This window comes from Syngnathus typhle, linkage group LG22 (genome assembly GCF_033458585.1).
Source record: "Syngnathus typhle isolate RoL2023-S1 ecotype Sweden linkage group LG22, RoL_Styp_1.0, whole genome shotgun sequence".
Classification (NCBI taxonomy): Eukaryota; Metazoa; Chordata; class Actinopteri; order Syngnathiformes; family Syngnathidae; genus Syngnathus; species Syngnathus typhle.
Window position 1 is genome coordinate 7,913,480 of NC_083759.1, and position 24,404 is coordinate 7,937,883.

The 24,404-nt window shown below is 47.4% G+C and overlaps 1 protein-coding gene across 14 annotated transcripts in view; it reads right to left on the reverse strand.

The window, feature by feature from the left end:
• Nucleotides 1-958: 958 nt before the first annotated feature.
• Nucleotides 959-24,404, reverse strand: part of utrn (utrophin) — an 85,152-nt gene continuing 61,706 nt past the window's right edge. For 5 of the 14 annotated variants that reach the window (XM_061270586.1, XM_061270585.1, XM_061270583.1 and 2 more), the window contains 22 exons: nucleotides 20,414-20,543; nucleotides 19,767-20,035; nucleotides 19,560-19,706; nucleotides 19,406-19,484; nucleotides 18,812-18,872; nucleotides 15,779-15,840; nucleotides 15,582-15,656; nucleotides 14,306-14,507; nucleotides 14,154-14,239; nucleotides 13,929-14,086; nucleotides 12,657-12,823; nucleotides 11,792-11,903; nucleotides 11,161-11,297; nucleotides 10,545-10,583; nucleotides 10,094-10,159; nucleotides 6,363-6,428; nucleotides 4,238-4,399; nucleotides 3,939-4,179; nucleotides 2,965-3,043; nucleotides 2,768-2,851; nucleotides 2,172-2,200; nucleotides 959-2,005 (listed from right to left, as the gene is read on the reverse strand). In XM_061270586.1, coding sequence (XP_061126570.1) covers nucleotides 1,997-2,005; nucleotides 2,172-2,200; nucleotides 2,768-2,851; nucleotides 2,965-3,043; nucleotides 3,939-4,179; nucleotides 4,238-4,399; nucleotides 6,363-6,428; nucleotides 10,094-10,159; nucleotides 10,545-10,583; nucleotides 11,161-11,297; nucleotides 11,792-11,903; nucleotides 12,657-12,823; nucleotides 13,929-14,086; nucleotides 14,154-14,239; nucleotides 14,306-14,507; nucleotides 15,582-15,656; nucleotides 15,779-15,840; nucleotides 18,812-18,872; nucleotides 19,406-19,484; nucleotides 19,560-19,706; nucleotides 19,767-20,035; nucleotides 20,414-20,543 — 2,460 coding nt within the window. In that variant the 3' untranslated portion in view covers nucleotides 959-1,996. Of the gene's footprint in view, nucleotides 2,006-2,171; nucleotides 2,201-2,767; nucleotides 2,852-2,964; nucleotides 3,044-3,938; nucleotides 4,180-4,237; nucleotides 4,400-6,362; nucleotides 6,853-10,093; nucleotides 10,160-10,544; nucleotides 10,584-11,160; nucleotides 11,298-11,791; nucleotides 11,904-12,078; nucleotides 12,245-12,656; nucleotides 12,824-13,928; nucleotides 14,087-14,153; nucleotides 14,240-14,305; nucleotides 14,508-15,581; nucleotides 15,657-15,778; nucleotides 15,841-18,811; nucleotides 18,873-19,405; nucleotides 19,485-19,559; nucleotides 19,707-19,766; nucleotides 20,036-20,413; nucleotides 20,544-24,404 lie in introns of those variants that run through there. The other 9 variants (XM_061270596.1, XM_061270584.1, XM_061270587.1 and 6 more) reach the window with 8 other exon arrangements.

Here is a 24,404-nt window from a genome sequence, read left to right on the forward strand (position 1 = left end):
CAGCTCACACACAACAATTTCATTTTGTCCGCTTTCATTAGCGGTTGGCCCTAAGCCTGCATTTTTTCACCGGGAGGACTAATGCACACTTGCCATGATTGTTTGAACAATAACAATGATACATGCTGTTTATAAGCGCATTTTAAGGTGCCACAGGCTACGATAAAAGACGGACCTTAGTGAGATCGTGAAAATGGAGTTGAGTGAAGTCCAGTACATGTAAAAATCTTATTACATTTCAATTTAATGCGCATACTAAGCACCTGGGTCCTTCCTGGCTGTATTGCCTATTACGTAATTCATACGTTGAGAATTTGATTTATTTTTTGTAATTTTTAAATTTCCCATTGAAACTGATAACTAGAAGACAGTCAATAATAAAATGTTTAGTTTAGTTTCTAGGGATAGAATGGCACCAATAGCTAGGAATCAGTGGCGTAGCCAAGCCGTTAGGACTCCCTGCGCCCCGGTTGAAAAAAAACGCGCTTTTTCGATTCTTCATTTTCATGCCGTTTTTTTCTTCCGGTCTTGCGCGAATGTGCTTGTGCTATTCTATGTGGGCGATGTTATCCATTCACCGTTTGCCTCCCGGACCCGGATGTTGTTTTAGCGATCAGCGAACGGCGTGGGTGATGTTCGATTTTTTTTCCTGTGGGCGCGCGCCCCTACTGGAAAGATTCCTGGCTACGCCACTGCTAGGAATGGCCCAACTATGGGAGTGAAATAATAAACAAAGCACACGGCACACGTAGACGAATTTATTCGGCATGAAAGAAGATGGTAAGTGTCCATTTGCTTGCAGCCGCAACTTCATATTGATTCCACCTGCGACATGTAGGTCGCCGGTGACCGTTGTACTTCCGGTTTTTGCTGAGTCTTAAGCCATTTTTGCAGTTCTTTCCCAGCACCCGTGAACTCTGTTTGTTTATAAACAATAAATGCATGAAAAAGCGCAGGCTAGTCGTTATAAAACTTTTATTTGGAAATAAAACAATGTCACCATTTTACACACAATGTGGTCCATCTATTTTAAACACCAAGGAAAGAAGAAGGGGTTCTGGGCACAGTTCTGTCATTGTAACATACATGTTAAAATAATCCCCCATTTGAAGCTACTGTCTGTAAAGGGGAAGGATGAGATTGTAGTAGTGTTAAGTCTCACAAGTCGTACATGACACACCGTAGCATTAAAAGCGCAACAAAATAAAAGAACTCACACGCTTTGCTTCAGCAGGACCGAATATTGTGTACAGTAACAGTGACTCCAAACAAACAAACGGAACAATTTGAATTTTTCATCTTCTCAATGCAGTGTACGCGGATACAGTGAGTTCAAACTAAAGTGTGTCCAAATGAAGCTGAGGTAGCAAGGCAATCATGGCTTTCCTCTTAATTGATCATTTTTAACCCCCCTCTCCAACCCCGCCCCCACAGAAAAAAATAAATCAACATTGTCTTACAATGAGTCTAATTGTCTAAAATGTCTCTTTCTACACACTCACTTGGCGTTCATACGAGGAATGGCAAACTATATAGGCACAAAGACTGTTGCAATGAGAGGGAAAAATGATGAGAAAATTAATGATAATCTCCTAAACTATAGACTTTGTATCTTCACAAAATACCGACTTTATTTTTGTGATATTTCAACCTTTCTTCCGTTTCAGTAAGGCCCTAATACTCCATTGTACTTAAAACAAATTAATTCTGAAGGTCCTGTAAGTTGGCTGGAGAAGATAAAAGCAGTGGAATGACAAAGGAAAAGTAACAGATTGACAGTGCACCGAAGCAATTCCAAAAGCACCTCTGGAGAACAAAAACATCATTTAAAAAAAAAAAAAAAAATTGGGGTGTGGACAGAATATATAATACAAAGCTTGAGGGTTAAAAGCGGATACCATGTCGAATTGGTGACACTTTTTGCATAGTAGACGATGACGAGGTTGGATGAAGTGGTTAAGTTATGTCCTGGGCATCCGTTGGTCATGTCATGTGGTCACATCACCTGGTAGAAATGAAACCAAGTATTAGAGCTGCCTTTCACTTCCTGTAGGCGCTGTCAGATTGGATGGCACGCCTCGGGTTGAGTTTTTTTTTGTTTTGTTTTTTACACCCTACCAATAAAAGATTAAAACACAAAAAAAGAAAAGGGGTGGTGAAGGTCATCTTACCTGCGGTCTGGACGAGTGGCCCGAGGCTGCTGGAGACAGACACAAACACAATCTAGTCCTGTTTTTATGACATTTTTAAAAACTAAATAAATAAATAAAAAGAACTACAGAGTGCCGTTGTAGTCGCTATAACTCATTATAATTTGATTTTTTTTTTTTATTAATGCGAGCAATATGTTTTTAGTATTTGCGAGCGTCCATTAAGAGAGTTTAGAGGCCGATCGTAAAGTCGCAGCGGCTTTTCCGACAGTTGAATTTAAATGAAGACGTAATACATGCTGGCGGAGTGCAGCCGCCACAAAATTTGCATCTTAATTTCTTCCTTGACTGAGACCTTAACTCAGTTCAATTACGTGACGATTATGGTAACAATAAATTGTGATTTTTCATTTTAGTTGAATTTTATTTTGTTTTTTAGCTTTAATCTAATTCCTCTGTATTTAAACACAGAAACAGGGCCGCCGCCACAGTCGCTTGTCTTTTTCCACGCGAACCTCCTGAGTGTGAACTGTTCAACGTGGACGACAGGTTTGACCAGCACTTGATGGATCGTCATCGCTAGGGGAGGAAGAGGATTTTGGGAAGGGGAAACTTACGACTGCATGCAGGGAAAGAGTTGTTAATCTGCTCCATGACATCAACCAGATCAGAGCTGCTGTTGTGCGGGTCCAGCAGCTCATCTGAACACACATGCGCACACACACGCATGCATAGAGTTGGTTTCCATTTCAAGCGGAGAGAAGAAAAGCGGCGCCTTGGGTGCTCCTCAAGGTGTTGCTGCTGAGTGCTTTACCTGAGTTCTCTCTAAGTGGTTCTCCATCTTGTGCGGTGGGAAAAGACAAAAGTCCATTTAGCCTCAAGTCCACCGCTGGCTGCAAGGGGAAAAACAAGAGAAAAAAAAGGACAAATAGAAGTGGTGAGAGGCAATCAAATGGGCACTCGCTGCAAATTGCTGGGGCTAGTTCACTTTTGGAGGACCCTGGAAAGTGCCAAATTGATCCTTAAATGGTCGCTCCAATTCTCAAATGGCGGGCTTCCGTTGTTTTGGTGTGATTCAGATTATTCAGAATGTCTCAACTCCTCTCTGAGCTCATCAGTGCGGCACGTATTTATAACGCTTTGAGATTTTTCATTATAGTTATTAACCGTTTTTTTTGGTGGTACAAAAAAAGCATTTTCTCTTTGATTTTATTCTCAAAAATGATTTATCAACTGTACATTTTACTTCACTATAATAACCACGGAACATGCACGGCGCCGACGCGACGATAATATCCACTTTTTATGGCTGGCAGCTCACAACAATATGAGCAAAGTGAGTCATCGGAATGGCTGCGAACAGCTTTCCAGATGGCGCAAACAAGCAATTTAGACTTGGTGACATTCAGAGCGCCATCCCAGACTCCCCTTAGCACTCAAAGCCAAATCAATGTTGCCAATATCCTCTTTTCTTCCTCTTCTTTCTCATCCGCTGTTGCCCCACGGCGCTAACATGTTGAAAAGGTCCAACAACTGCAGACTCCTCTCACTTTCGCTACGGTCCAAACTCACTCGGACTAGACCGCAGGACTGTTGACGCTAATAATAAAATGGCTGTTGGTTAGGCTGCTCTGATGCGAGTACAGGAGAAATTGTCTGCTTCATTAGGTACAACTAAAATTTGGATTGACACACTTCGGTCCAGGAGGTTGCTCAGCCTTGAAATTGTTAAGATATCTACATAAACGTTTTTTTTTCATCTTTAACCTTTGCATGGCGTGACCTCACCTGATGCAGGAGCTGCCTGAGGCGATGGAGCTGCGACTCCAGCTGCTTGTTGTGGTCCTCCAGGATGTGCATGCGGGCCTCCAGGCGGCCCTTGTGCTGCCGCAGCAGCTTCGCCTCGGCCAGGAGGTCAGCCTCGTCGGGCTGAGCGGCCGACGGCGTACCCTCCGACTGCCAGGGGGACGCGGCGGGGGTCCCTCGCCGCTGCTGCTCCTTCAGCTGCTCGTACTCCCTCTGGAGGCTCCTGCAAGTGGAAGCCTCCTATGACACGAATGCGAGCGGCCCAGCCTGGCGATCGCTACCTCTGCTCATCCTCCAGGCGAGCGATGACCCGCTCCAGCTCTCCACGCTCCTCCCTCTCCACAGCCTGCAGGATCTGAGCGGGACTCTGAGGCTGACTGCGGGGCGAGCCCTCGCCTCCCAGCGTCTGGCAGTACTGAAGGATCAGCGTGTGCTCATCGTCCCTGAGCAATACACACACACGCACACCCACACACCCACACGCACACCCACACACACACACACACACACACAAATCCATCACAATGTATCACAATTCTGGAATGCTAACTTGGAAAAGGGAAGCTTTATTATTTCGGTTCCATCCGAGCACGTAAGTCAACAAATGGATTAATAAAATAGATAGCGGCTTCTCTGTGTTACATGAAGCTATTTTGCCACAGCTTTGTTTTAAGCTCCGTAAAGTCTGCATATACAGCGGCACATTTATCTGGCTGATAAAGTGATTTAGTGCAAGTGCACGGGGGCAGATGAGTGTGTGTGTGTACTTTTGGTCCATCTGTTTACACGGCGTATCTGATCTGACTCGAGTGCTGCCATGTTTTTTTGTTTTCAGATTGACAATCCAATTCACAAACATTAAAAGATTTTAAAAAAGTGAATCCCAAACAAGGTCACTATCCAATTGTCGATGTTCTCCTTGTATGTAAGGGACAACGTAGACCAGGGGTCACCAACCCGGTGCCCGCGGGCACTAGGTCGCCCGCGGCGACCACATCAGTCGCCCGCAGCGACCACATCAGTCGGCCATAGGCCAGTTCTAAAAATAGTTTACAGTACACTGGTGAAGAGCGTGCAATGCCAGGCTTCCCACTAACATTAATGTTCAGTGTCTTCACATAGAATATCATTGATAAAAATATAAAATTAAAGGTACACTGTGTAACTTTGTTATTTCAGAAGTGTATTATCAAAGTGGTTGCCCTTTACATTATTCGGTTCCCTCGAAGTAGATCCCAACTTCAAAAAGGTTGGTGACCCCTGACGTAGACTCACGACAGCATTACAAAATGGCCGACTATGTGGGTGCTTATAAAGTGGATAAGGAAGGGATGCAGCTAAAATTACAGTGCAGTGGGCGTTTTTGTTCAGCCTTTGTCATCATCATCATCATCTTCCTCAGCTCCTTGCCGCATATTTGTGCATGGGCGTCAGGTTTGTAAGAAGAAAACAAAAAGGAGAGGGAGTAGGAGTGGGTCTAATGTGTTTGTCACACATTTGAATCCATCTTGCAATGTTTTTGTTTTTCCTCTCTATTGTTTTGTTTTTCAGCTGTTGTGGCTGTGTGGGGGGGGGGGGGGGGGTTCGTGCTGATCAAGGCATTCGAGGTCAAGTAGCGGTGAAGTGGCGTGAGGGTGCGCTCGCCGCAGCAGGGAACCATTGCGACATGGAGGAGGAGGATGATCAAGATGGTGTTCTACTCGGTTCTTCAAAGGGTTTGCCTGACTTACTTCACGCTGCGCAACTCTTCTACTGCCACAAAAGTGACAACAAATAAAATTAACTATAAACAATGAAATAAAATACAGTTTTTTCCCATGTATAATGCGCAAAATTTAACTAATTTATCGTCTTAGAATCTGGGGTGCGCATTATACATGGGTACAAATCTTTTTTTTTTATTTTTTTTTTTTTAGATTATTTTATTTTTTATCCGGATATGATACGGAGGCCGCCATTACAGATGCGCTTTCTTCTCTGCTGTTCACTTCAAACACGCTTCATACGAACACAATGCTCTCGTATCAGATGCTTGCTCGATCACCTGCTCGTTTGCTGTCACAATGTACCCTACACAAATCCGAAACATTTCTTCGCTATCGAGTTTGCTAGCGCATGCGCAGTGATACTGACCGGCAGAATAACATCCGGTTGTTCCCAAAGATGATCTTTTTTCTGAAATAATTTTACGTTTACGGACTTAAGTAGGAGTCAAAATTTGGGTGCGTATTATACATGGGTACAAGCTTTTTTCCAGCATCAACATGTCATTTTTAGGGTGCGTATTATACATGGGGGCGCATTATACACGGAAAAAAACGGTATTCATAAAATCTAAAATATACTATAAAAATAAACTAAAAACAAAATTGACCACACTCATTCATCCAGAAAATGGTGACTTACATGCTTCCCGTGGCTGAGCTGCTGTCTGTGGGCAGCGATCCGTTGGACCTCTCCATCTGCGCCAACCTGAGGGACAAACGTCATCACTCAACATTTATGCTCGCAAATGACGGAACCAGAAATGCGCCGCGCAGATTTTCAGTCGATGTTTCCGTAGATGTCGAAGTCCCCTTGAGCTGTCTATGAAACTGTATTTCCAACTGGCTTGAATTCCAAAGTTGTTTGATGCAGAACCTTTCCAATTCCGAGAGTCGTTTCTTGACAAATATCTAACAGCTCAATCTAATAGGAGCATGTGGCTCCTGAGGGGAAGCACTAATGAGCCTGTTTTTGCCGAAAAGAAGCGTGCATCTTTGCAATGAAAAGTAACATTGGGTAGAAAATGAGTAGAACGAGAGTGTAGCAGCAATACTTCCTCCACTAAGTGTCATCAAGAGTCGCCGAGTTTATTCTAGAGGCAGCCGGTGTCCCACTTTTACAAAATGTAAATCTGCTTGAAAGACAAAAGCATTATCATTTGATTGTGTGTGGCAAACACTTCTGGTAAATTTTTATTATAAAGAGACCATTCTACAAAGATAAATGCTGCAGGTCAGAGGCGTAGCCAGGAATTTTTCCAGTAGGGGCGCGCGCCCACAGAAAAAAAATCAAACATCACCCACGCCGTTCGCTAAAACAACATCCGGGTCCGGGAGGCAAACGGTGAATGGATAACATTGCGCACATAGAATAGCGCAAGCACATTCGGGCAAGACCGAAAGAAAAAAACAGCATGAAAATGAAGAATCGAAATAGCTCGATTTATTTCAACCGGGGCGCAGGGAGTCCTAACCGGGGCGCCGCCCCGGCTCGCCCCGGCTTGGCTACGCCTCTGTCGATCTTGTGCTCCATCCTCCCCTCAGTCGTGAACAAGACCCCAAGATACTTAAACTCCTCCACTTGGGGCAGGATCTCATCCCCGATCCGGAGAGGGCATTCCACCGTTTTCCGATCGAGGACCATGGACTCGGATTTGGAGGTGCTGACCCTCATCCCGACCGCTTCACACTCGGCTGCGAACCGCTCCAGTGAGAGCTGGAGATCACGGCCTGAAGAAGCCAACAGCACCACGTTGTCTGCAAAAAGCAGAGACTCGATGCTGAGGTCCCCAAACCGGACACCCTCAACGCCTCGGCTGCGCCTAGAAATTCTGTCCATGAAAATTATGAACAGAATCTGTGACAAAGGGCAGCCTTGGCGGAGTCCAACCCTCACTGGGAACAAATCCGACTTACTGCCGGAAATGCGGGCCAAACTCTGGCATCGGTGATACAGGGACCGAACCGCCCTTATCAGTTGGCTCGGTAACCCGTACTCCCGAAGCCCCCCCCCCACAGAACCTCCCGAGGGACACGGTTGAACGCCTTCTCCAAGTCCACAAAACACATGTGGACTGGTTGGGCGAACTCCCATGCACCCTCGAGGATCCTGCTGAGGGTGAAGAGCTGGTCCACTGTTCCACGGCCAGGACGAAAGCCACACTGTTCCTCCTGAATCAGAGGTTCGACCTTCCGATGGACCCTCCTCTCCAGCACCCCTGAATAGACCTTACCAGGGAGGCTGAGGAGTGTAATTCCCCTGTAATTGGAACACACCCTCCGGTCCCGCTTCTTAAAGAGGGGAACCACCACCCCAGTCTGCCAATCCAGAGGCACTGTCCTTGATGTCCACGCGATGTTGTAGAGACGTGTCAGCGATGAAAGCCCCACAACATCCAGAGCCCTCAAGAAATCCGGGCGGATCTCATCCACCCCCGGGGCCTTGCCACCGAGGAGTTTTTTAACTACCTCAGTGACTTTGACCCCAGGGATTGGAGAGTCTGCCTCAGAGTCCCCAGGCCCTGCTTCCACAATGGAAGGCGTGTCGGTGGAATTGAGGAGGTCTTCGAAGTATTCTCCCCACCGACACACGACGTCCCGAGTCGAGGTCAGCAGCACGCCATCTCCACTGTAAACAGTGTTGACGTTGCACTGCTTCCCCCTCCTGAGACGCCGGATGGTGGACCAGAATTTCCTCGAAGCCGTGCCGAAGTCATTCTCCATGGCCTCGCCAAACTCCTCCCACGTCCGGGTTTTGGCCTCAGCAACTGCCGAAGCCGTGTTCCGCTTGGCTATCCGGTACCTGTCAGCTGCCTCCGGAGTCCCGCGGGCCAAAACGTCCCGATAGGACTCCTTCTTCAGCTTGACGGCATCCCTTACCGCCGGTGTCCACCAGCGGGTTCGGGGATTTCCGCCACGACAGGCACCAATGACCTTACGGCCACAGCTCCGGTCGGCCGCCTCAACAATGGAGGCGCGGAACAAGGTCCACTCGGACTCAATGTCCCCCGCCTCCCCCGGGACGTGGGAAAAGCTCTGCCGGAGGTGGGAGTTGAAGCTCTTCCTGACAGGGGATTCCGCCAGACGTTCCCAGCAGACCCTCACAGAGCGTTTGGGTCTGCCAGCTCGGACCGGCATCTTCCCCCACCATCGGAGCCAACCCACCACCAGGTGGTGATCAGTTGACAGCTCCGCCCCTCTCTTCGCCCGAGTGTCCAAAACATGTGGCCACAAGTCCATCATCGAACTGCGGCCTAGGGTGTCCTGGTGCCAAGTGCACACATGGACACCCTTATGTTTGAACATGGTGTTCATTATAGAAAATCTGTGTCGAGCACAGAAGTCCAATAATAGAACACCGCTCGGGTTTAGATCGGGGGGGCCGTTCCTCCCAATCACGCCCCTCCAGGTCTCACTGTCATTGCCCACGTGAGCATTGAAGTCACCCAGTAGAACGATGGAGTCCGCAGAAGGAGCGCTCTCCAGCACTTCCTCCAGGGACTCCAAGAAGGATGGGTACTCTGAGCTGCCGTTTGATGCATAGACACAAACAACAGTCAGGACCCATCCCCCCCACCCGAAGGCGGAGGGAGGCTACCCTCTCGTTCACCGGGGTGAACCCCAATGTGCAGGCGCCCAGCCGGGGGGCAATACGTATACCCACACCTGCTCGACGCCTCTCACCGTGGGCAACTCCAGAGTGGAAGAGAGTCCAGCCCCTCTCGAGAGGGGTTGAACCGGAACCCAAACTGTGCGTGGAGGCAAGTACGACTATATCTAGTCGGAACTTTTCTGCCTCGCACACCAGCTCGGGCTCCTTTCCAGCCAGAGAGGTGACATTCCATGTCCCAAAAGCCAGCTTCTGCAGCCGGGGATCAGACCGCCAAGGTCCCTGCCTTTGGCCGCCGCCCAGCTTGCACTGCACTCGACCCCTTTGGCCCCTCCCACAGGTGGTGAGCCCATGGGAAGGGGGACCCACATTTCCTTTTCGGGCTGTGCCCGGCCGGGCCCCATGGGCGACGGCCCCGCCACCAGACGCTTGCCTTCGAGCCCCGCCTCCAGGCCTGGCTCCAGAGGGGGGTCCCGGTGACCCGCGTCCGGGCGAGGGAAATCTGTGTCCATATATCTTTTTCATCATGAGGGGCTTTTTGAGCCGTGCTTTGTCTGGCCCCTCACCTAGGACCTGTTTGCCATGGGTGACCCTACCAGGGGCATGAAGCCCCAGACAACATGGCTCCTAGGATCATGGGGGCACGCAAACCCCTCCACCACGATAAGGTGACGACTCACGGAGGACTTCTTACTAAGTACACTGTTTTTCATTACGCACAACATACTCCAACGACGGGCGGGGTGTGGGTTTTGGGGGGGTACCTGCTGGCGTACTGCTCTATCCTGGAATGGGTGTCATCATAGGACAAGTGAGGTGACTGGGACAGCCTGGAGACGAACGGCGTAATGGAGATGAATGTTTGGGCAAGCGACCAAAACCTCGTTAAAAGCATTCACATGCACACACGCACACATACGCAGGCACGCGTACACAACGTCGTCCTGCAAAGAGGAATGAGGGACCGGCGATGATCTACGAGGAGAGCCCTGGGCTTTCGACAGCCGCTGCTCGCAATGCTTTAGGGAAGGGAAGTGAGCAGATGTGTCGGCGTCACGTGCACAGCCAGTGTGGATGAGTCAGGCAGGCCAAGCAAACATGCAATTCAGGCATGGCTTTAGTTCAGGTGAGGCAAGGTCGAACGACGTGTGGTTTGTTATAAAATTATTAAAAATAAATAAAAGAACATTCTGGTGCTCGGTCGTGGATACTCACTCGTACTGCTCCGGACACATGCTGATGAGGGTGACGGGACTGTAAGAGTGGGGAGGGAGGGAGGGGTTGAAGGACACCACAAAACACGTCCGGGTCAAATCCACTCAATGTGGATCACAAAAAAAAAAAAACACAAGTGAGGGAGTAACATTGAAGGACGTCATCCAGTGGAATCTTTTCATCCCTAAAATATGGAAAAATTGAAAAAACCCTGCCGCAGTGTGGCTTGAACACCACACGGTCTTAAAGTTAAAGGGCTCTCGGTGGGTTATTTGTTGTTCTTTGACACGTTGCTGCGCGAGGATGTTAATCAGCATCCTACATTAAGGAGAGCTACGGCACAGCTGCAACAAACATTGCACCAAAGCATAATTAAGCAAAAACACGGGAGAGCGGGGGGGGAGCTAGGGCGAAGTAACACTCCACATCCCACTGGTGCACAGGTGTGTGAGGAGATGTGTTAGGAAAATGCCAGATGTTCAACTTTTCAAACAGTTTCATCAACCATAGGCCACGGTGGAACCTCAAAAAAAGATGCTTGGCTTCCAAATTTGAATTGCGGTACTACTTTCCTAATAGTAAAGCCAAATTTGTTGTGTTTATGAAGATGCCTTACGTTTCCATATTGTCGCCCTCGAGTACAGTCTGCACCGGCAAGTAGCCCAGTCGTGGGTGCTTGGCAAAATACTTCTTGGAGCGGAATTTGTTCTTCAGCACTTTGGTAAAATCTCGCATGTCCTCGCCCGACGTCGTCTAGTGGAGGCAAAGACAGCCGTTAGAGACCAAACACTTTCCAAAAAACAGAGAAGCTCATCAGCACGGCAGGAGCAAAGGCCAAGAAAAGACGCTTTCAAGTCACTCGGCGCAAAATGACAGACGCTCACTCGTCGAGCGGTAGTCAATATTCGTCTCATTGCCAGAATTGGAAAAACAGATTAAAATGATGAAAAAAAAAATGAGAGAGCTAAATTAGAAAGAGGCTGTGGGTCATTTTCACAGATGTACCTTTGATTACATTCTTTTCCTTGCACGGAAATTGCTGTGCCAGAGAAATAGAAGAAAAACGAGCATTACGTAATATTTTTTTTTCCAGGGCAATTTGAATTCGACCAGAGTGTTGATGGAACGGTAAACAAAACACAATTGAAGGTTTCATGACACCTAATTTAATAATTGGCAGAATTGATTGATTTATCCCAAGAAAGCCATGATAGTATTTTAATAATATATTTTTTTGTGTGTCTCACCGGCGTGCAATACTCCACCATGGGATAGTTGAGCTTGTGACCTTTGGCGGTGCGTCCGGAGAAGAAGCAGCTCTGACACACGTCGTAATTGAAATGCTTCAGACTGCGATACCTGCACACACGAAAAAAAAAAAGAAAAAGGAATGGACAAAAAGTGAGGCATCATACAAAAATAAATTAAACACGCTGCAAGAAACATTTTGAAAAATCCCTGAAAAGCATTTTGCGTATTGTCTTAGTCATAAAATGGCAAATTAAACAACCTGCAACTCTCGCCTTGTTAAAAAGTCAAGGCTGGTGCAGCTCCCCCGGTGGCGACTCGCCTGCCGCTTGCGACCTCACACACAATAACGGCCTCCTCAAATTGCTGACGGCGTGACAGACAATTGCATTTCCGCTCAAAACACAACACCTCCATCCCTGGTCAGCCGCAGCCAGAAAGCTATTTAGCGGCTTAAAAAAAGGAGGAGGGAAAAAAAAAGAGACATAATAGCCAGAGTCCTTTATCTCTTTCCTCGGCAGGGTCTCGGGTGACGGATGAGCCCTCACAAGTCGTATATCATGGTGCTCAACTGCTCGCACGAGTCAAAGACAGCGTTATGCGCAAAAGTGCACGTGTGCTACGAGTTGTTGGCCAACATTTCTTTGTGAGGGTTCAAACCCATGGAGGTTGAAATGGTATTTAGTGAGTGGTCTGGCATCTGCTGACATTTAGATGAATGCCCACCAGAGCAGAGCTGCCCTTTATGATTAACAGCAAGCACCAGCGTGTGTGCATGTCTGCCTTTCAACTACACGCACACACTTAGAAGCAACATTTAACAAAAAAGATCCGGGCGCCGGGTCAATTCGAGACGCGGCGTACCTAAATCCCACAATGGGACACTCTTTGCAGATGTTGCACTTGGCTTGATGCTTGGCCGTCTCGGCGGCGGCCACTCGGTGCAGGACGGGGAGCCACACCATGGACTGAGGCTCCAGACGCATCCAGTCCACAAACTGCCTGGGTTCTAGCTCCACCTTACTGGTCGCCTACGAGAGAGCAAACGGCACATGCTGAAAAACATTGGGGCAGCTAGCTTGATGGAAACACATAATGGTTTAAATTGACCACCTGTCCAGTCTATGAAGATGAAAACAAGTAAATTCGAGAAGGCCGTCAAAATAGTGTCGGGAACCTTCCAAAAAAACAACCTTTCCAACACCAACAAAAGGACAACAGAAGGTTGCGGTGCTTTTCAAACTGACTGAATCGTCAAATTAGCCTCAATGTTCTTTCACAGGGCGCCAACTGGCCAAAGCAAAAGATTTTGGGCATAACTTGTACCGGACCGCTGTAAAAAAACAAAACAAAGCAAAGCTCAGCTTTTGCGCAATATCTTTTTGAACTGCATTTGCTCGGTTAGTCCAAATGGTAGACTTATGATGTTTAGAGATGAGCTACTGCGGCGTGAAGGGCGTGACCCCAATAGGACAGATGGATGCTTAAATGGAAGCCGGTGACAAAAGTAGAGTCAAGAAGACCAAATTTATAGCTGGGCCATTCGTTCATCATGAGCTCGTTAAAGCAAATGGACTGGACGTCATTGACGGGACGGATGCAGGTGTCACGTAACGGCCCTTGTCTGTTTTTCTGTGTGTGTGTGTGTGTATGTGTGTGTGAAAGCAAGTTTCAAGGAGCTAACTTATTTTGATGACTGAATGACTTATTCACGACAGCACATCTGCCTCGCCATTTCGAGACGGAGCCAGCATACAATTTATTTGTGCGTGTGAATCCACAGGAGAAAAAAAAATGAAATTTATAGCCTCACCCAATTTAAATGCTCACTTCCCGGAAATGAAGCGTTGGCGGAAGGAAGGAGCAGAGCGAGAGTGAGGAATGACTGTGCAATCCTTGAGGGGATAAAGACGTCGTTAAATGCCAGAAACATCCAGTGATAAAGCTGCAAAATTGATTCGCTGGCCGCCGTAAAGCAGCAGGGAGGACAGGGGGCAGCTGACCCCAGACCATGAGAGACGTTGCGATCGCTGAGCACCGCTTCAATATTCAACTTTGGCTTTGCGGTGGTCACGCGGCGGAATAGAAATGACGCGGCATGAAGACTACTGTCTGCCATTTTAAAAGCGTCCTCACGTGCTGGAAGCAACTTCGCACGCTGGGCTCGATGTTGGACCCCCCGAAGGCGGCCACCTCTCCGAGCTGCTTGGGGATCTGGATGGCCTCGTGGAGCAGGAGGCCGAGCTGCCGCTGGTCGCACGTGTCCCCCGCTGGATCCGCTTGACTGAAAAGGTCTGCGGAGAAAGTCAGTAAACTTACAGGAACATGTTGGAGTGGAACAAAAGGGCTCCGTGAACTTACATTTGTATTTCTCCTCCAGGTGACCCTTGCAGAGAGACAGCAAGCCGATCTTCATCGACATGACACGGATTTTCCCACTGCGACCGCTTTCAAAGGAACACGTCATCTAATATAGTTCTGATCCAAATTAGGACCGTCCCGGAGAAACCTACGTGTCGTAGACATTGAGCAGCCAGTTGAGACACATGTCGATGCAGAGCGGCACGTTGACCAGGTCTTTGTGCTCCTGCTCTAGCCCGTCGTAGATGGACGTCAGGCAGTTGATGACGTCCGGGACCGACATCAGTTGATTGTTGTTGGTCAGCTTGTGCTGAGAAAACGTGTTCTGGGCCACGCTCAGATCCAAAAGATCCACTGCAGGAAGAGGACATGAATCGATACTCGAATAAATCCCGTGTTCATACACGCATAGCTGAGAGTGAAAGAAGAGATGCAGCATTGTGATTAATTATTAATATGATGCTAATAAGCTTCCATAAATGTCATTTGGCGGTGACGTATTCATCCGTTATGCACATTTTTTTTAATATAAAGCAAAGAAAAAAAACTTGATGGAAAAGGCAGAGTTGGGAAATATACATTTTTTTACACTGTGAAAGTTGTACTGAGTCGAGATACAACCCTTGAGATGTCTGCAACAGGCGCTTTATGAATATGCTTTGTTCTAGAACATAAGAAAAACAAAAAGCCCATTAAGCTGTCACTCTACATTTGTTCTCATTGTCATCTACGTCAAACTCAAACTCTGATGATACCACCCCTTCACCACTTATGGGACTAACTTCATATTGCTGTCTGCTACTTTTAGTCCACACACACATTAACCGGCTGCCACGCAAGCTCAAAGCCCCCCCCGGCACAGACTTAACCGAATTAGACATTTTTTTTCGTCTGCCTATCAGGTGCCTTTGTGCCCAAATGTGTCATTCAAACACATGAACAGGAGCAGACATTCACAGAAAAGAGGAAAATACATTAAAACGATGCTGCGTGTGTGTCGGACATTGCTGCTGGAATTGAAGTGACTGCATTTGGAAACAATCAGGCTAATGCACGCCCCCGCAACAAATAGCTACGCGAAACAAAAAAAATAAAATGATGGGCTCGAATTATAGCAGCTCATTAGCGGCTCGGGGACAAGCTTGAAAGCGCACCTGCATCAAGGAGTCGTTTTATCTTTTTGGAGCGAGACGGCGGCTGGGTTGGCGGCCGTTACAACATTGTCGCTCGGGTGCTGGATTGTTTTGTCACTGTGAGCCTGTACGTTGTTTAACTTACTCAATTACCTCTATTGTAACTTCCCCAGTCTATCTTTAGTCCAACAATGCTGTTACTAAAAAAAAATTGAACAGCACCCACTTAGAAGTTTTTGTGTATGCGCTTGTGTGCGCTTGTGCGTGCGTGTGTGTGTGTGTGTGCACGACTTACAGCACAGCGCTTTCTGCAGTCGGCGGATCTTCATGGCGGTGCGGTAGGCAGAGAATCTCACGTTGTTCAAGTCCGCTAAAAGACAAATCACCCCCCACCCCAAAAAAAGTCATTCAAGTTTCTTGAGCAAAAGCAGAATTTTGCTAATTGCTAATTAAAAGCTTTCATGGCAATAGCAGCATTTTTTTTCTTCCTACCTAGCGACTGGTAGAGCTCCGTCATCTTTGGATGGTCCCAGCAGGTCGTTTGCGTCTGATGGCTGAAAACAACAGAAGAAGAAGAAGAGGCCATCATGATAATTGATTGTAATGTCAAAAAAAGTGACCACCACATATTGGCAAACATCATATCCGAAGTAATAATAATAAATACCGTTTTTTTCCATGTATAATGCGCAAAATATAACTAATTTATTGTCCTCAAATCTGGGGTGCGCATTATACATGGGTAAAAAAAAAAAAAAAAATCTTTTTTTTTTTTTTTTTTTTTTCAAATCCTGATATGATACGGAGGCCGCCATTACAGATGCGCTTTCTTCTCTGCTGTTCACTTCAAACACGCTCCATACGAACACAATGCTCTCGTATCAGACGCTTGCTCGATCACCTGCTCGTTTGCTGTCACAATGTACCCTACACAAATCCGAAACATTTCTTCGCTATCGAGTTTGCTAGCGCATGTGCAGTGATACTGACCGGCAGAATAACATCCGGTTGTTCCCAAAGATGATCTTTTTTCTGAAATAATTTTACGTTTACGGACTTAAGTAGGAGTCAAAATTTGGGTGCGTATTATACATGGGTACAGGCTTTTTCCAAGCATCAACATGCCATTTTTAGGGTGGGTATTATACATGGGGGCGCATTATAGTACATGGAAAAAAACGGTAAAAAAAAGGTGGCGGCATGGAAATAAGTTAACCTTAACAGGTTAAGCATTGCTCCGCTTCCTGCTAGTTTATTAGCCCATTAGGAATAAAATAGAGGCTAATAAATAAGCAGACTGCAGCGTGCAAGCTCATCATGACAAAGGCGCAACACACAACAGAGCGGGGCGGCGTTTCTTTCACCGCTTGCTTGCGTGCAAATCAGCAGCTCATGACTGCCCGAATGACAACGGCGGCGCCTGAAGCGTGCGCTCACTAACTTTGACGATTATGTTATTTAGATTCTGGAGTTTGAGATAAAACTGCAGAAAGCATTCAGTTGGGAGAACTTGTGGGAGCAATTAGAGAATGCAATTTCCACTAAGAAGTTGACTATGAACTGTCGTATTCTTTCTCCTCAGTAAGGATAAAGACTTATATCTTGTCTTATACTACCCCCATGTGGTCAATACTAGCACAGCAGAATGAGTAGCAACATTGGCATTGAATTGATGTAAAGTACAAAACATTCTTAATTAGTTTTTATTTTATTTAATGATGTTTACTACTGTTTGTTCTTAATAAGTTTAAGTATGTTTAAAAATGTAAAATAAATTCGGGTTCAAATGGCAAGTGGTCCCGAAGGGGCCTCTGTTGCTGCGTCAGGAGGTCACGTGAGGGGACGGAGAGAACCACTCGGGATGCTGACATTTTGTCTCCAAGGCCATTATTAAATGCCATCTCTCCCTAAGCAAGCAACAAATCAAATGAGGTCACTGGAGGGGAAACCGCAGACTGCAGCAGGTAGATAAAAATGTTGACGTCATGGGATTATTTTATTTTTTTTACACCAGGAATAAAATGAGTTACTTTTTGGGGGCATTTTATGTTACACAGATAAATAATAGCAGTTGCATCTTTTTTAATGGCCACTAACCTCCATCTCACACTGGCCAAACTGGTTGAAATTGGACATCAGGCACCAAATGAGCTTGCATGGACGAGTTTAATCACTCCCCAAAAAGTTCAAGTACGCGGCCGCTAACTCACGCCGGGCAGGACGGCTCGGAGGGCGGACTGGCTTTCAAGGAAGCCCCGCCGGCCGGTCCGCGGGCCAATTAGGGTTCCATAAAGTACTGTACGCGGCCGCTAACTCACGCCCGGCAGGAGAGCTCGGAGGGCGGACTGGCTTTCACGGAGGCCCCGCCGGCCGGTCCGCGGGCCAAATAAGGTTCCGTAAAGTACCGTGCGCGGTCGCTAACTCACGCCCGGCAGGACGGCTCGGAGGGCGGACTGGCTTTCAAGGAAGCCCCGCCAGCCGGTCCGCGGGCCAAATAGGGTTCCATAAAGTACCGTACGCGGCCGCTAACTCACGCCGGGCAGGACGGCTCAGAGGGCGGACTGGCTTTCAAGGAAGCCCCGCCGGCCGGTCCGCAGGCCAATTAGGGTTCCATAAAGTACCGTACGCGGCCGCTAACTCACGCCCGGCAGGAGAGCTCGGAGGGCGGACTGGCTTTCACGGAGGCCCCGCCGGCCGGTCCGCGGGCCAAATAGGGTTCCATAAAGTACCGTACGCGGCCGCTAACTCACGCCCAGCAGGACGGCTCGGAGGGCGGACTGGCTTTCAAGGAAGCCCCGCCGGCCGGTCCGCGGGCCAAATAGGGTTCCGTAAAGTACCGTGCGCGGTCGCTAACTCACGCCCAGCAGGACGGTTCGGAGGGCGGACTGGCTTTCAAGGAAGCCCCGCCGGCCGGTCCGCGGGCCAAATAGGGTTCCATAAAGTACCATGCGCGGTCGCTAACTCATGCCCGGCAGGAGAGCTCGGAGGGCGCACTGGCTTACAAGGAAGCCTCGCCGGCCGGTCCGCGGGCCAAACAGGGTTCCATAAAGTACCGTACGTGGCCGCTAACTCACGCCCGGCAGGACGGCTCTGAGGGCGGACTGGCTTTCAAGGAAGCCCCGCCGGCCGGTCCGCGGGACAAATAGGGTTCCATAAAGTACCGTGCGCGGTCTCTTACTCAAGCCCGGCAGGACAGCTCGGAGGGCGGACTGGCTTTCAAGGAAGCCCCGCCGGCCGGTCCGCGGGCCAAATAGGGTTCCGTAAAGTACCGTACGCGGTCTCTTACTCAAGCCCGGCAGGAGAGCTCAGAAGGCGGATAAGCTTTCACGGAAGCACCGCCGGCCGTTGTAAATGAATGGGCTTTGGCACTTAGTGCATTTTCCCCCAGCGGCACTGCCAGGCTGCTGGGCGCCCGCTGCCACGGCTCGGGCCTATTCTACGGAGGGGCCGGCCACCTCCCGTGGGGCCCGTGTGATCTCGCTGCCTTTCGGGACGTAACATCACCGCATTTGTTTGGCCACTTACTTGATGTAATAAGGAACTTTATTTTGAGAAACCGCCCGTTGCCAGGGGAGCTGCACAGACGCTATGGAGAGAAAGAAAGATGACAGTGAGGGGCTAGAGTCAAAAATACAAACGCTGTCTTGACAGACACCATTACCTCGCTGGATAAGACGTACAAATTTGACCTAAAATAACTTGTGTGAGCAATAAAACGCTACCATGCGTGAAATAGAGAGGAAGCAGGGAGTATGTCTTCCAGGCAGACAAAGGAAATGGAGAAAAAAAAAAAGGAATGCATGAAAGGAAATATGGGTGGCGAACTTGCATAATTATTAGCGGTGAAAACATGCGCTCGGCTGATTCCCGCCATCCCGCCTCTGTCACAAGCGCAGACAAGTGCACGGAAGGATGAAACGACATAAAAAAAATTAGATTGGGAGATAAGAGCAGGGCCTTATTGATCCCAGAGGGAAAATTATGCTAGCAGTGTAATGAGAGCCAATGTTAGATGACAGACACCAAAAACGTAAGGAGATAAAAATCTGCGGATGTTTAAATTGTGAAATGAAAATGAAACTTATGTCTTATAGATGCTGAGAGAATTTAGCTACTCACTGGATAAGAAATGTTGCGAGGATGGGCCGAAGTCTCGGTGGGCTTCTCGGAGGAGCTTAAGTCTGTCTTCCACTGCCACCTGCAAAGTTGTGTAGAAAAACTATGATAAACAATTATTTTATTGGGTTTGAGGTAAAATGGTGGCTCACTGTACCTGGAGTAGCTTCCACCTCACATTGAGCTGGTCCAGCTGTCTGGAGGCGGTGGAAGAAAGCTGGATGTCCAGCGGAGCCAGTTCTGCCGAAAGCTCGTTTACCATCTGAACGTCCTGACGCAGCGGGCCGATCTCCTCTCGGAACACCTAAAAGACATGTTTGACAATTAAATACTTATTTTTGGTTCCTCTCAACCGAATGGCTACCGTGGTCTTGTCGATGTGGTCCTGCAGAGAGTCGATGAGCAGGTCGCCCACGGGCTGCCAGTTGGACTTGGCGTCCTCGGGCCGGGTTAGTCGCAGATCCAGCTGGTCCATGGAGCTCTGGAGTTCTTGCATGCGCTCAAGGGCTCGCTCCACTTGAGTTTGCCAGCCTCCCGCGTGGCCCCTCAGACGTTCCCAGCGCTCCCTCACCTCGCCCGTCTGCTTACGGATAGCCCGGGCCAGGCCGCGGGCCTTCTGTTCCGGGCTGAGCTCTGGAAGAAGTCGTCCCACAGATTTAACGTAACAATTATGACGGAGTCAATCCGCCGCATCCCAACGACTTTGCTTAAGCGCTGTGCAAACACTGTGATCTAAACTCGTCGTTTTATCAATTTATAAAATCAGACGATACTTTGATAGCGCTGTCAGCGATCACAGCCATGTCTGCCGAGGCTCTGATGTCGCACCACGGCCGCAATCTTGGCTGGCTTGAAATATTCACGGCGGAAGAGAATTGTTTGTAGGCGAATACGGTGACTCGACAAAATGCGGATCATTTAAGAGCGGCGGCTTAACAATTTGATGCATTTTTAGTTTCTCGGGTGGGTCAGCATCGCCAGGAATGCCGACACCCCCACCCTGGTACCAACCTGTCTTAGGCTGCAGGTTCGTGCGCGGTTCTCCCGGACCTTCGATGGGCTGCTCAGCCAAAAACATGCGAGCTTGCTCCAAAGTGCTGATCACCAGCTGCTCGCGTTCTTTCAGATCTGACTGCAGCATCTAAAAAAGAAAAAAAAGGAACACACATCAGTGATTCACCATTGTTTAGTTTATGAGTCTAATGAAAGAGGTGAGTGGAGGAGTTTTAAATTTTTTTTATATGTACCGTTTTTTTCCATGTATAGTGCGCCCCCATGTATAGTACGCACCCCTAAAAATGGCATGCTGATGCTGGAAAAAAGCTTGTACCCATGTATAATACGCACCCAATTTTTATGAATTTTTTTAAAAAAAAAATTTCAAATTTTTTTTTTTTTTTTTTTTTTTTTTTTTAAGTCCCAATGATTGTCACACACGCAGGGAGGCAATGGGTCCCATTTTTATAGTCTTTGGTATGGTCTTAACTAGGCTGGATGTAATTTTTTTTGTTGGCGTTGATTTCTCCGACTGCCCGTAAACGCACCACCGCGCTCGTGCGCGCACGGGACAGCAAACGAGCAGGTGATCGAGCAAGCCTTGTCTGATACGAGAGCATTGCGGTCGCATGGAGCATGTTTGAAGTGAACAGCAGAGACGAAAGGAACAAGGCAAAGTGTTGTGAAATAAAATATTACCTGTAATACGGATTTAGGTAGAGAACTGAACTCTCACTCTTTATATAGCTGACGTGTCTTGCGCATCCGTTCTGCGCATCTGTAATGGCGGCCTCCGTATGATATCCGGTTTGCGTGTGTGCGCGTGTGTGCGCGTGTGTGCGAGAGCGAGAGAGAGCGAGAGAGAGAGCGCGAGAGAGAACGCTCAACCGTAGCACGCCGCCGACCGCCCAACTGCACCGCGCTGGTAGCATTATTGTGACAGAGCCGTCGCTGAAATTTAGAAGATATTTTTAAAGTCCTGATGTACTTTCTAAAATTTAAGTGGACCTCAGTGCGCACTGCGCAGGGAGCTTAATTTGGTGCGGTCGCGCAACCGCAGCGCGCCGGGCGCTCACTGTCGCATTGCTTAAAGAGCGCCTTTGTGTTTTAGGATGAACAGCAGAGACCAAAGGAACAAGGCAAAGTGTTGTGAAATAAAATTTTACCTGTAATACGCATTTTGTTATTTGCTGATTGAAACTGCTAATTAAACTGTGAATTGAAACTAATAGGAAGAAAACAACTCTCGCTCTTAATATACCTGACGTGTCTTGCGCATCCGTTCTGCGCATCTGTAATGGCGGCCTCCGTATGACGTCCGGTCCGCGATGGAGATTAAAAACAAACAATATTTGACAATAACACACCCTCAAGGATTGCACCATCGCATCAAACGATGTGTCGTCAATTATGTATTTTACTGACTAAGTGTGTTGGCCAGGATGGCTGAATGCGATGCGCGATTGACAACAAACAAGAAGAAAGGTGAGTTTTATTTCGGGGGAGATTTGTCATGTCTCGTCCCCAGTTTTGCTATGTGTCTAGGTTGCCATAGTTTCTGTTCGCGTCGCCCCTCTCTTCCTGTGTCACCTCAATCGATGTAACGTGTTTTGTATTTAAGTCCTGTCTGCCCCTCGCTCACCGTTGGATCATTGCATGTGTTACTGTCATTCTGTTCCTGTCTTTGGTAATGTCACCCTGTCTTTTTGTTCCACGACTTTGTCGGTCAGTCCTGTTGTTGGTTTTGTTGTACCATGACTTTCTTTAAAAAAAAAAAAAAAATTAAAAAAAAAAAAAATTTAATTTTTTTTTCTTTGTACCCATGTATAATACGCACCCCAGATTTTAGGACAATAAATTAGGTAAATTTTGCGCACTATACACGGAAAAAAACGGTATATACTTTCCTGCCTTTTAAAGCCATATACATGCAAAGTCATACATATTGCGGTGAGAATGGCGCCCCCTATTGGACAAATACAACACATCTGCAATTTTTATACAATTACTCAAATAATCGATGAGTTGAACGTAGGGGTGTAACGATACATCGATATACATCGATTAATCGATATAATGCTCTACAATTTATTGGCATCGATGCTAAACGTAAACATCGATTTATATCGCCGTGTTTGACTTCGGACATTAGACGCGACTTTATTTTGAAATCCAGTTCATTGTTGCTTGCTTCCTCTTTCCCGGAGCAGGGAGCAGTGCGCGGCATTGTGTTGTGAGCAGAGCAGGCACGTGAAAGGGGAGTCGACAACTAGTACGTGGCTCCTGGGCTGGTGCTATGGCTAGTGTCTAAAAAGACGAGGAAATTTGCTCCCCTTTAGGCTTCAAGTCATTCGTTTGGAAGCACTTTGGATTCCAAAGAAAAGATGGCTCAACCGACAAGACACGTGCAGTTTGTAAATCCTGCCATGCGGTGATCAAATATTCAGGGAGCACAAATCTCGCCGCACATTTAAAGAAAAAACACGACATCAAAGTTCAGTGTTAAAAAAACACTTTGTATACTGCAATACTCTTGTAATTTCCTAAATAAAGAGTTTGCAGTACCTTGTTGATTTTGCGTATAATTGTTATAAATCAGGATATTGTTCTATATTTTTTATTTAAAAAAAAATATCGATCGTAGAGCACTATATCGCGATATATCGTGAATGAATCGCAGCAGGCTTTAAGATATCGGCAAATATCGTATCGTAGTTCTTTGTATCGATATTATATCGTATCGTGACAAAACCCGCGATTTACACCCCTAGTTGAACGCAAGAATGATCCGTTCTGAAAAATACCCAACGACCCCTGACCTAGTGCTGACATCACAAGCGGCGATTGCTCATATATTAGCCGATCCGAGCTGAGCAATTATTATCAGTCCAAGACAAGCTGATTAATGAGCTTCTTAACACATTCCTCCTGTATATGTGACTCCGGTCTGCCCATCTGAATTTGGCCTGAACCACGGCCAGATTTCATCACATCACAAAGGAGGCGCCCGGAATGAACTCGCACACGGCAGGCCAGCGAAGCGTGGCGGATGTTTACTTTACTTGCGCTTTAAGATGATGACCAACATACGCGTTGGACGGCTAATTAAGCTCCCGCGACGCTGCAATAGAATCGGGCCTTTTCTTTGCTTGTTAAAATGGTACAAACGGTCCAAGTGGATATTTCAGTGAGGGGAGGGGGGGGGGCTGTTAAATTAGCCAAGTGATCTGGAGAATAAAGTGAATGGCTGGTTGGCTGGCCGGGCAGTCGAATCCCTGCAGGAGTCATCATTAGAAAGTCGGCCAAGAGATCATATATCAAACTCATCCGTTAGAACCGGGCTTGGCGAACTACCCGCAGCCTGATCCGTTCTTTAATTCTACTGGCCAAACATTTGGATAATCAAGAGTGCTGTATTTTTTGTTGCATTCAATTAGCCATTTTTTCCCCTAAATTGGTGAAATAATTTGCATGCATTCATTGTTCTCACAAAATATGAGCAGTTTAGTGGGGTCAATATTTATTTAGGGGCCGTATCGAATTGGACCGACATTAAACACAAAGGTTTGGCCACCCCCAGCGCTGGACGTACGAGCATATGGCCTTCGTGATAACAATGATTGGACCCAATGAGGAACGCTCGCTTAACCTTTGCCGCGATTCTCACAGACACACAGAAGCTGGGGAGAAAAAAAGGGAGGGGAGGGGCAGAGGGGCTGTAGAACAGTGTAATTATTCTGGTTTTAATACACGCACGACCTTGGGGGACTTGATTGCCTATCGGGGTGTGTGATTGCTTTACGAGGAGGAAGTGTGAGACGCTGCCGGCCGGCGTGATGAAACGAGATGAGCTTACTTGCTCACGCCACTTTCAGTGTTTTGAATCGTAAACACACGAAACAAGGTGGATTAAAAAACTCTCAAAAACTTTTATTAGCTGGTACTTAATGTAGCAAATTGCTCTCATGAATCAGTCTGACATCATAATTATAATAAATTCTAGTGG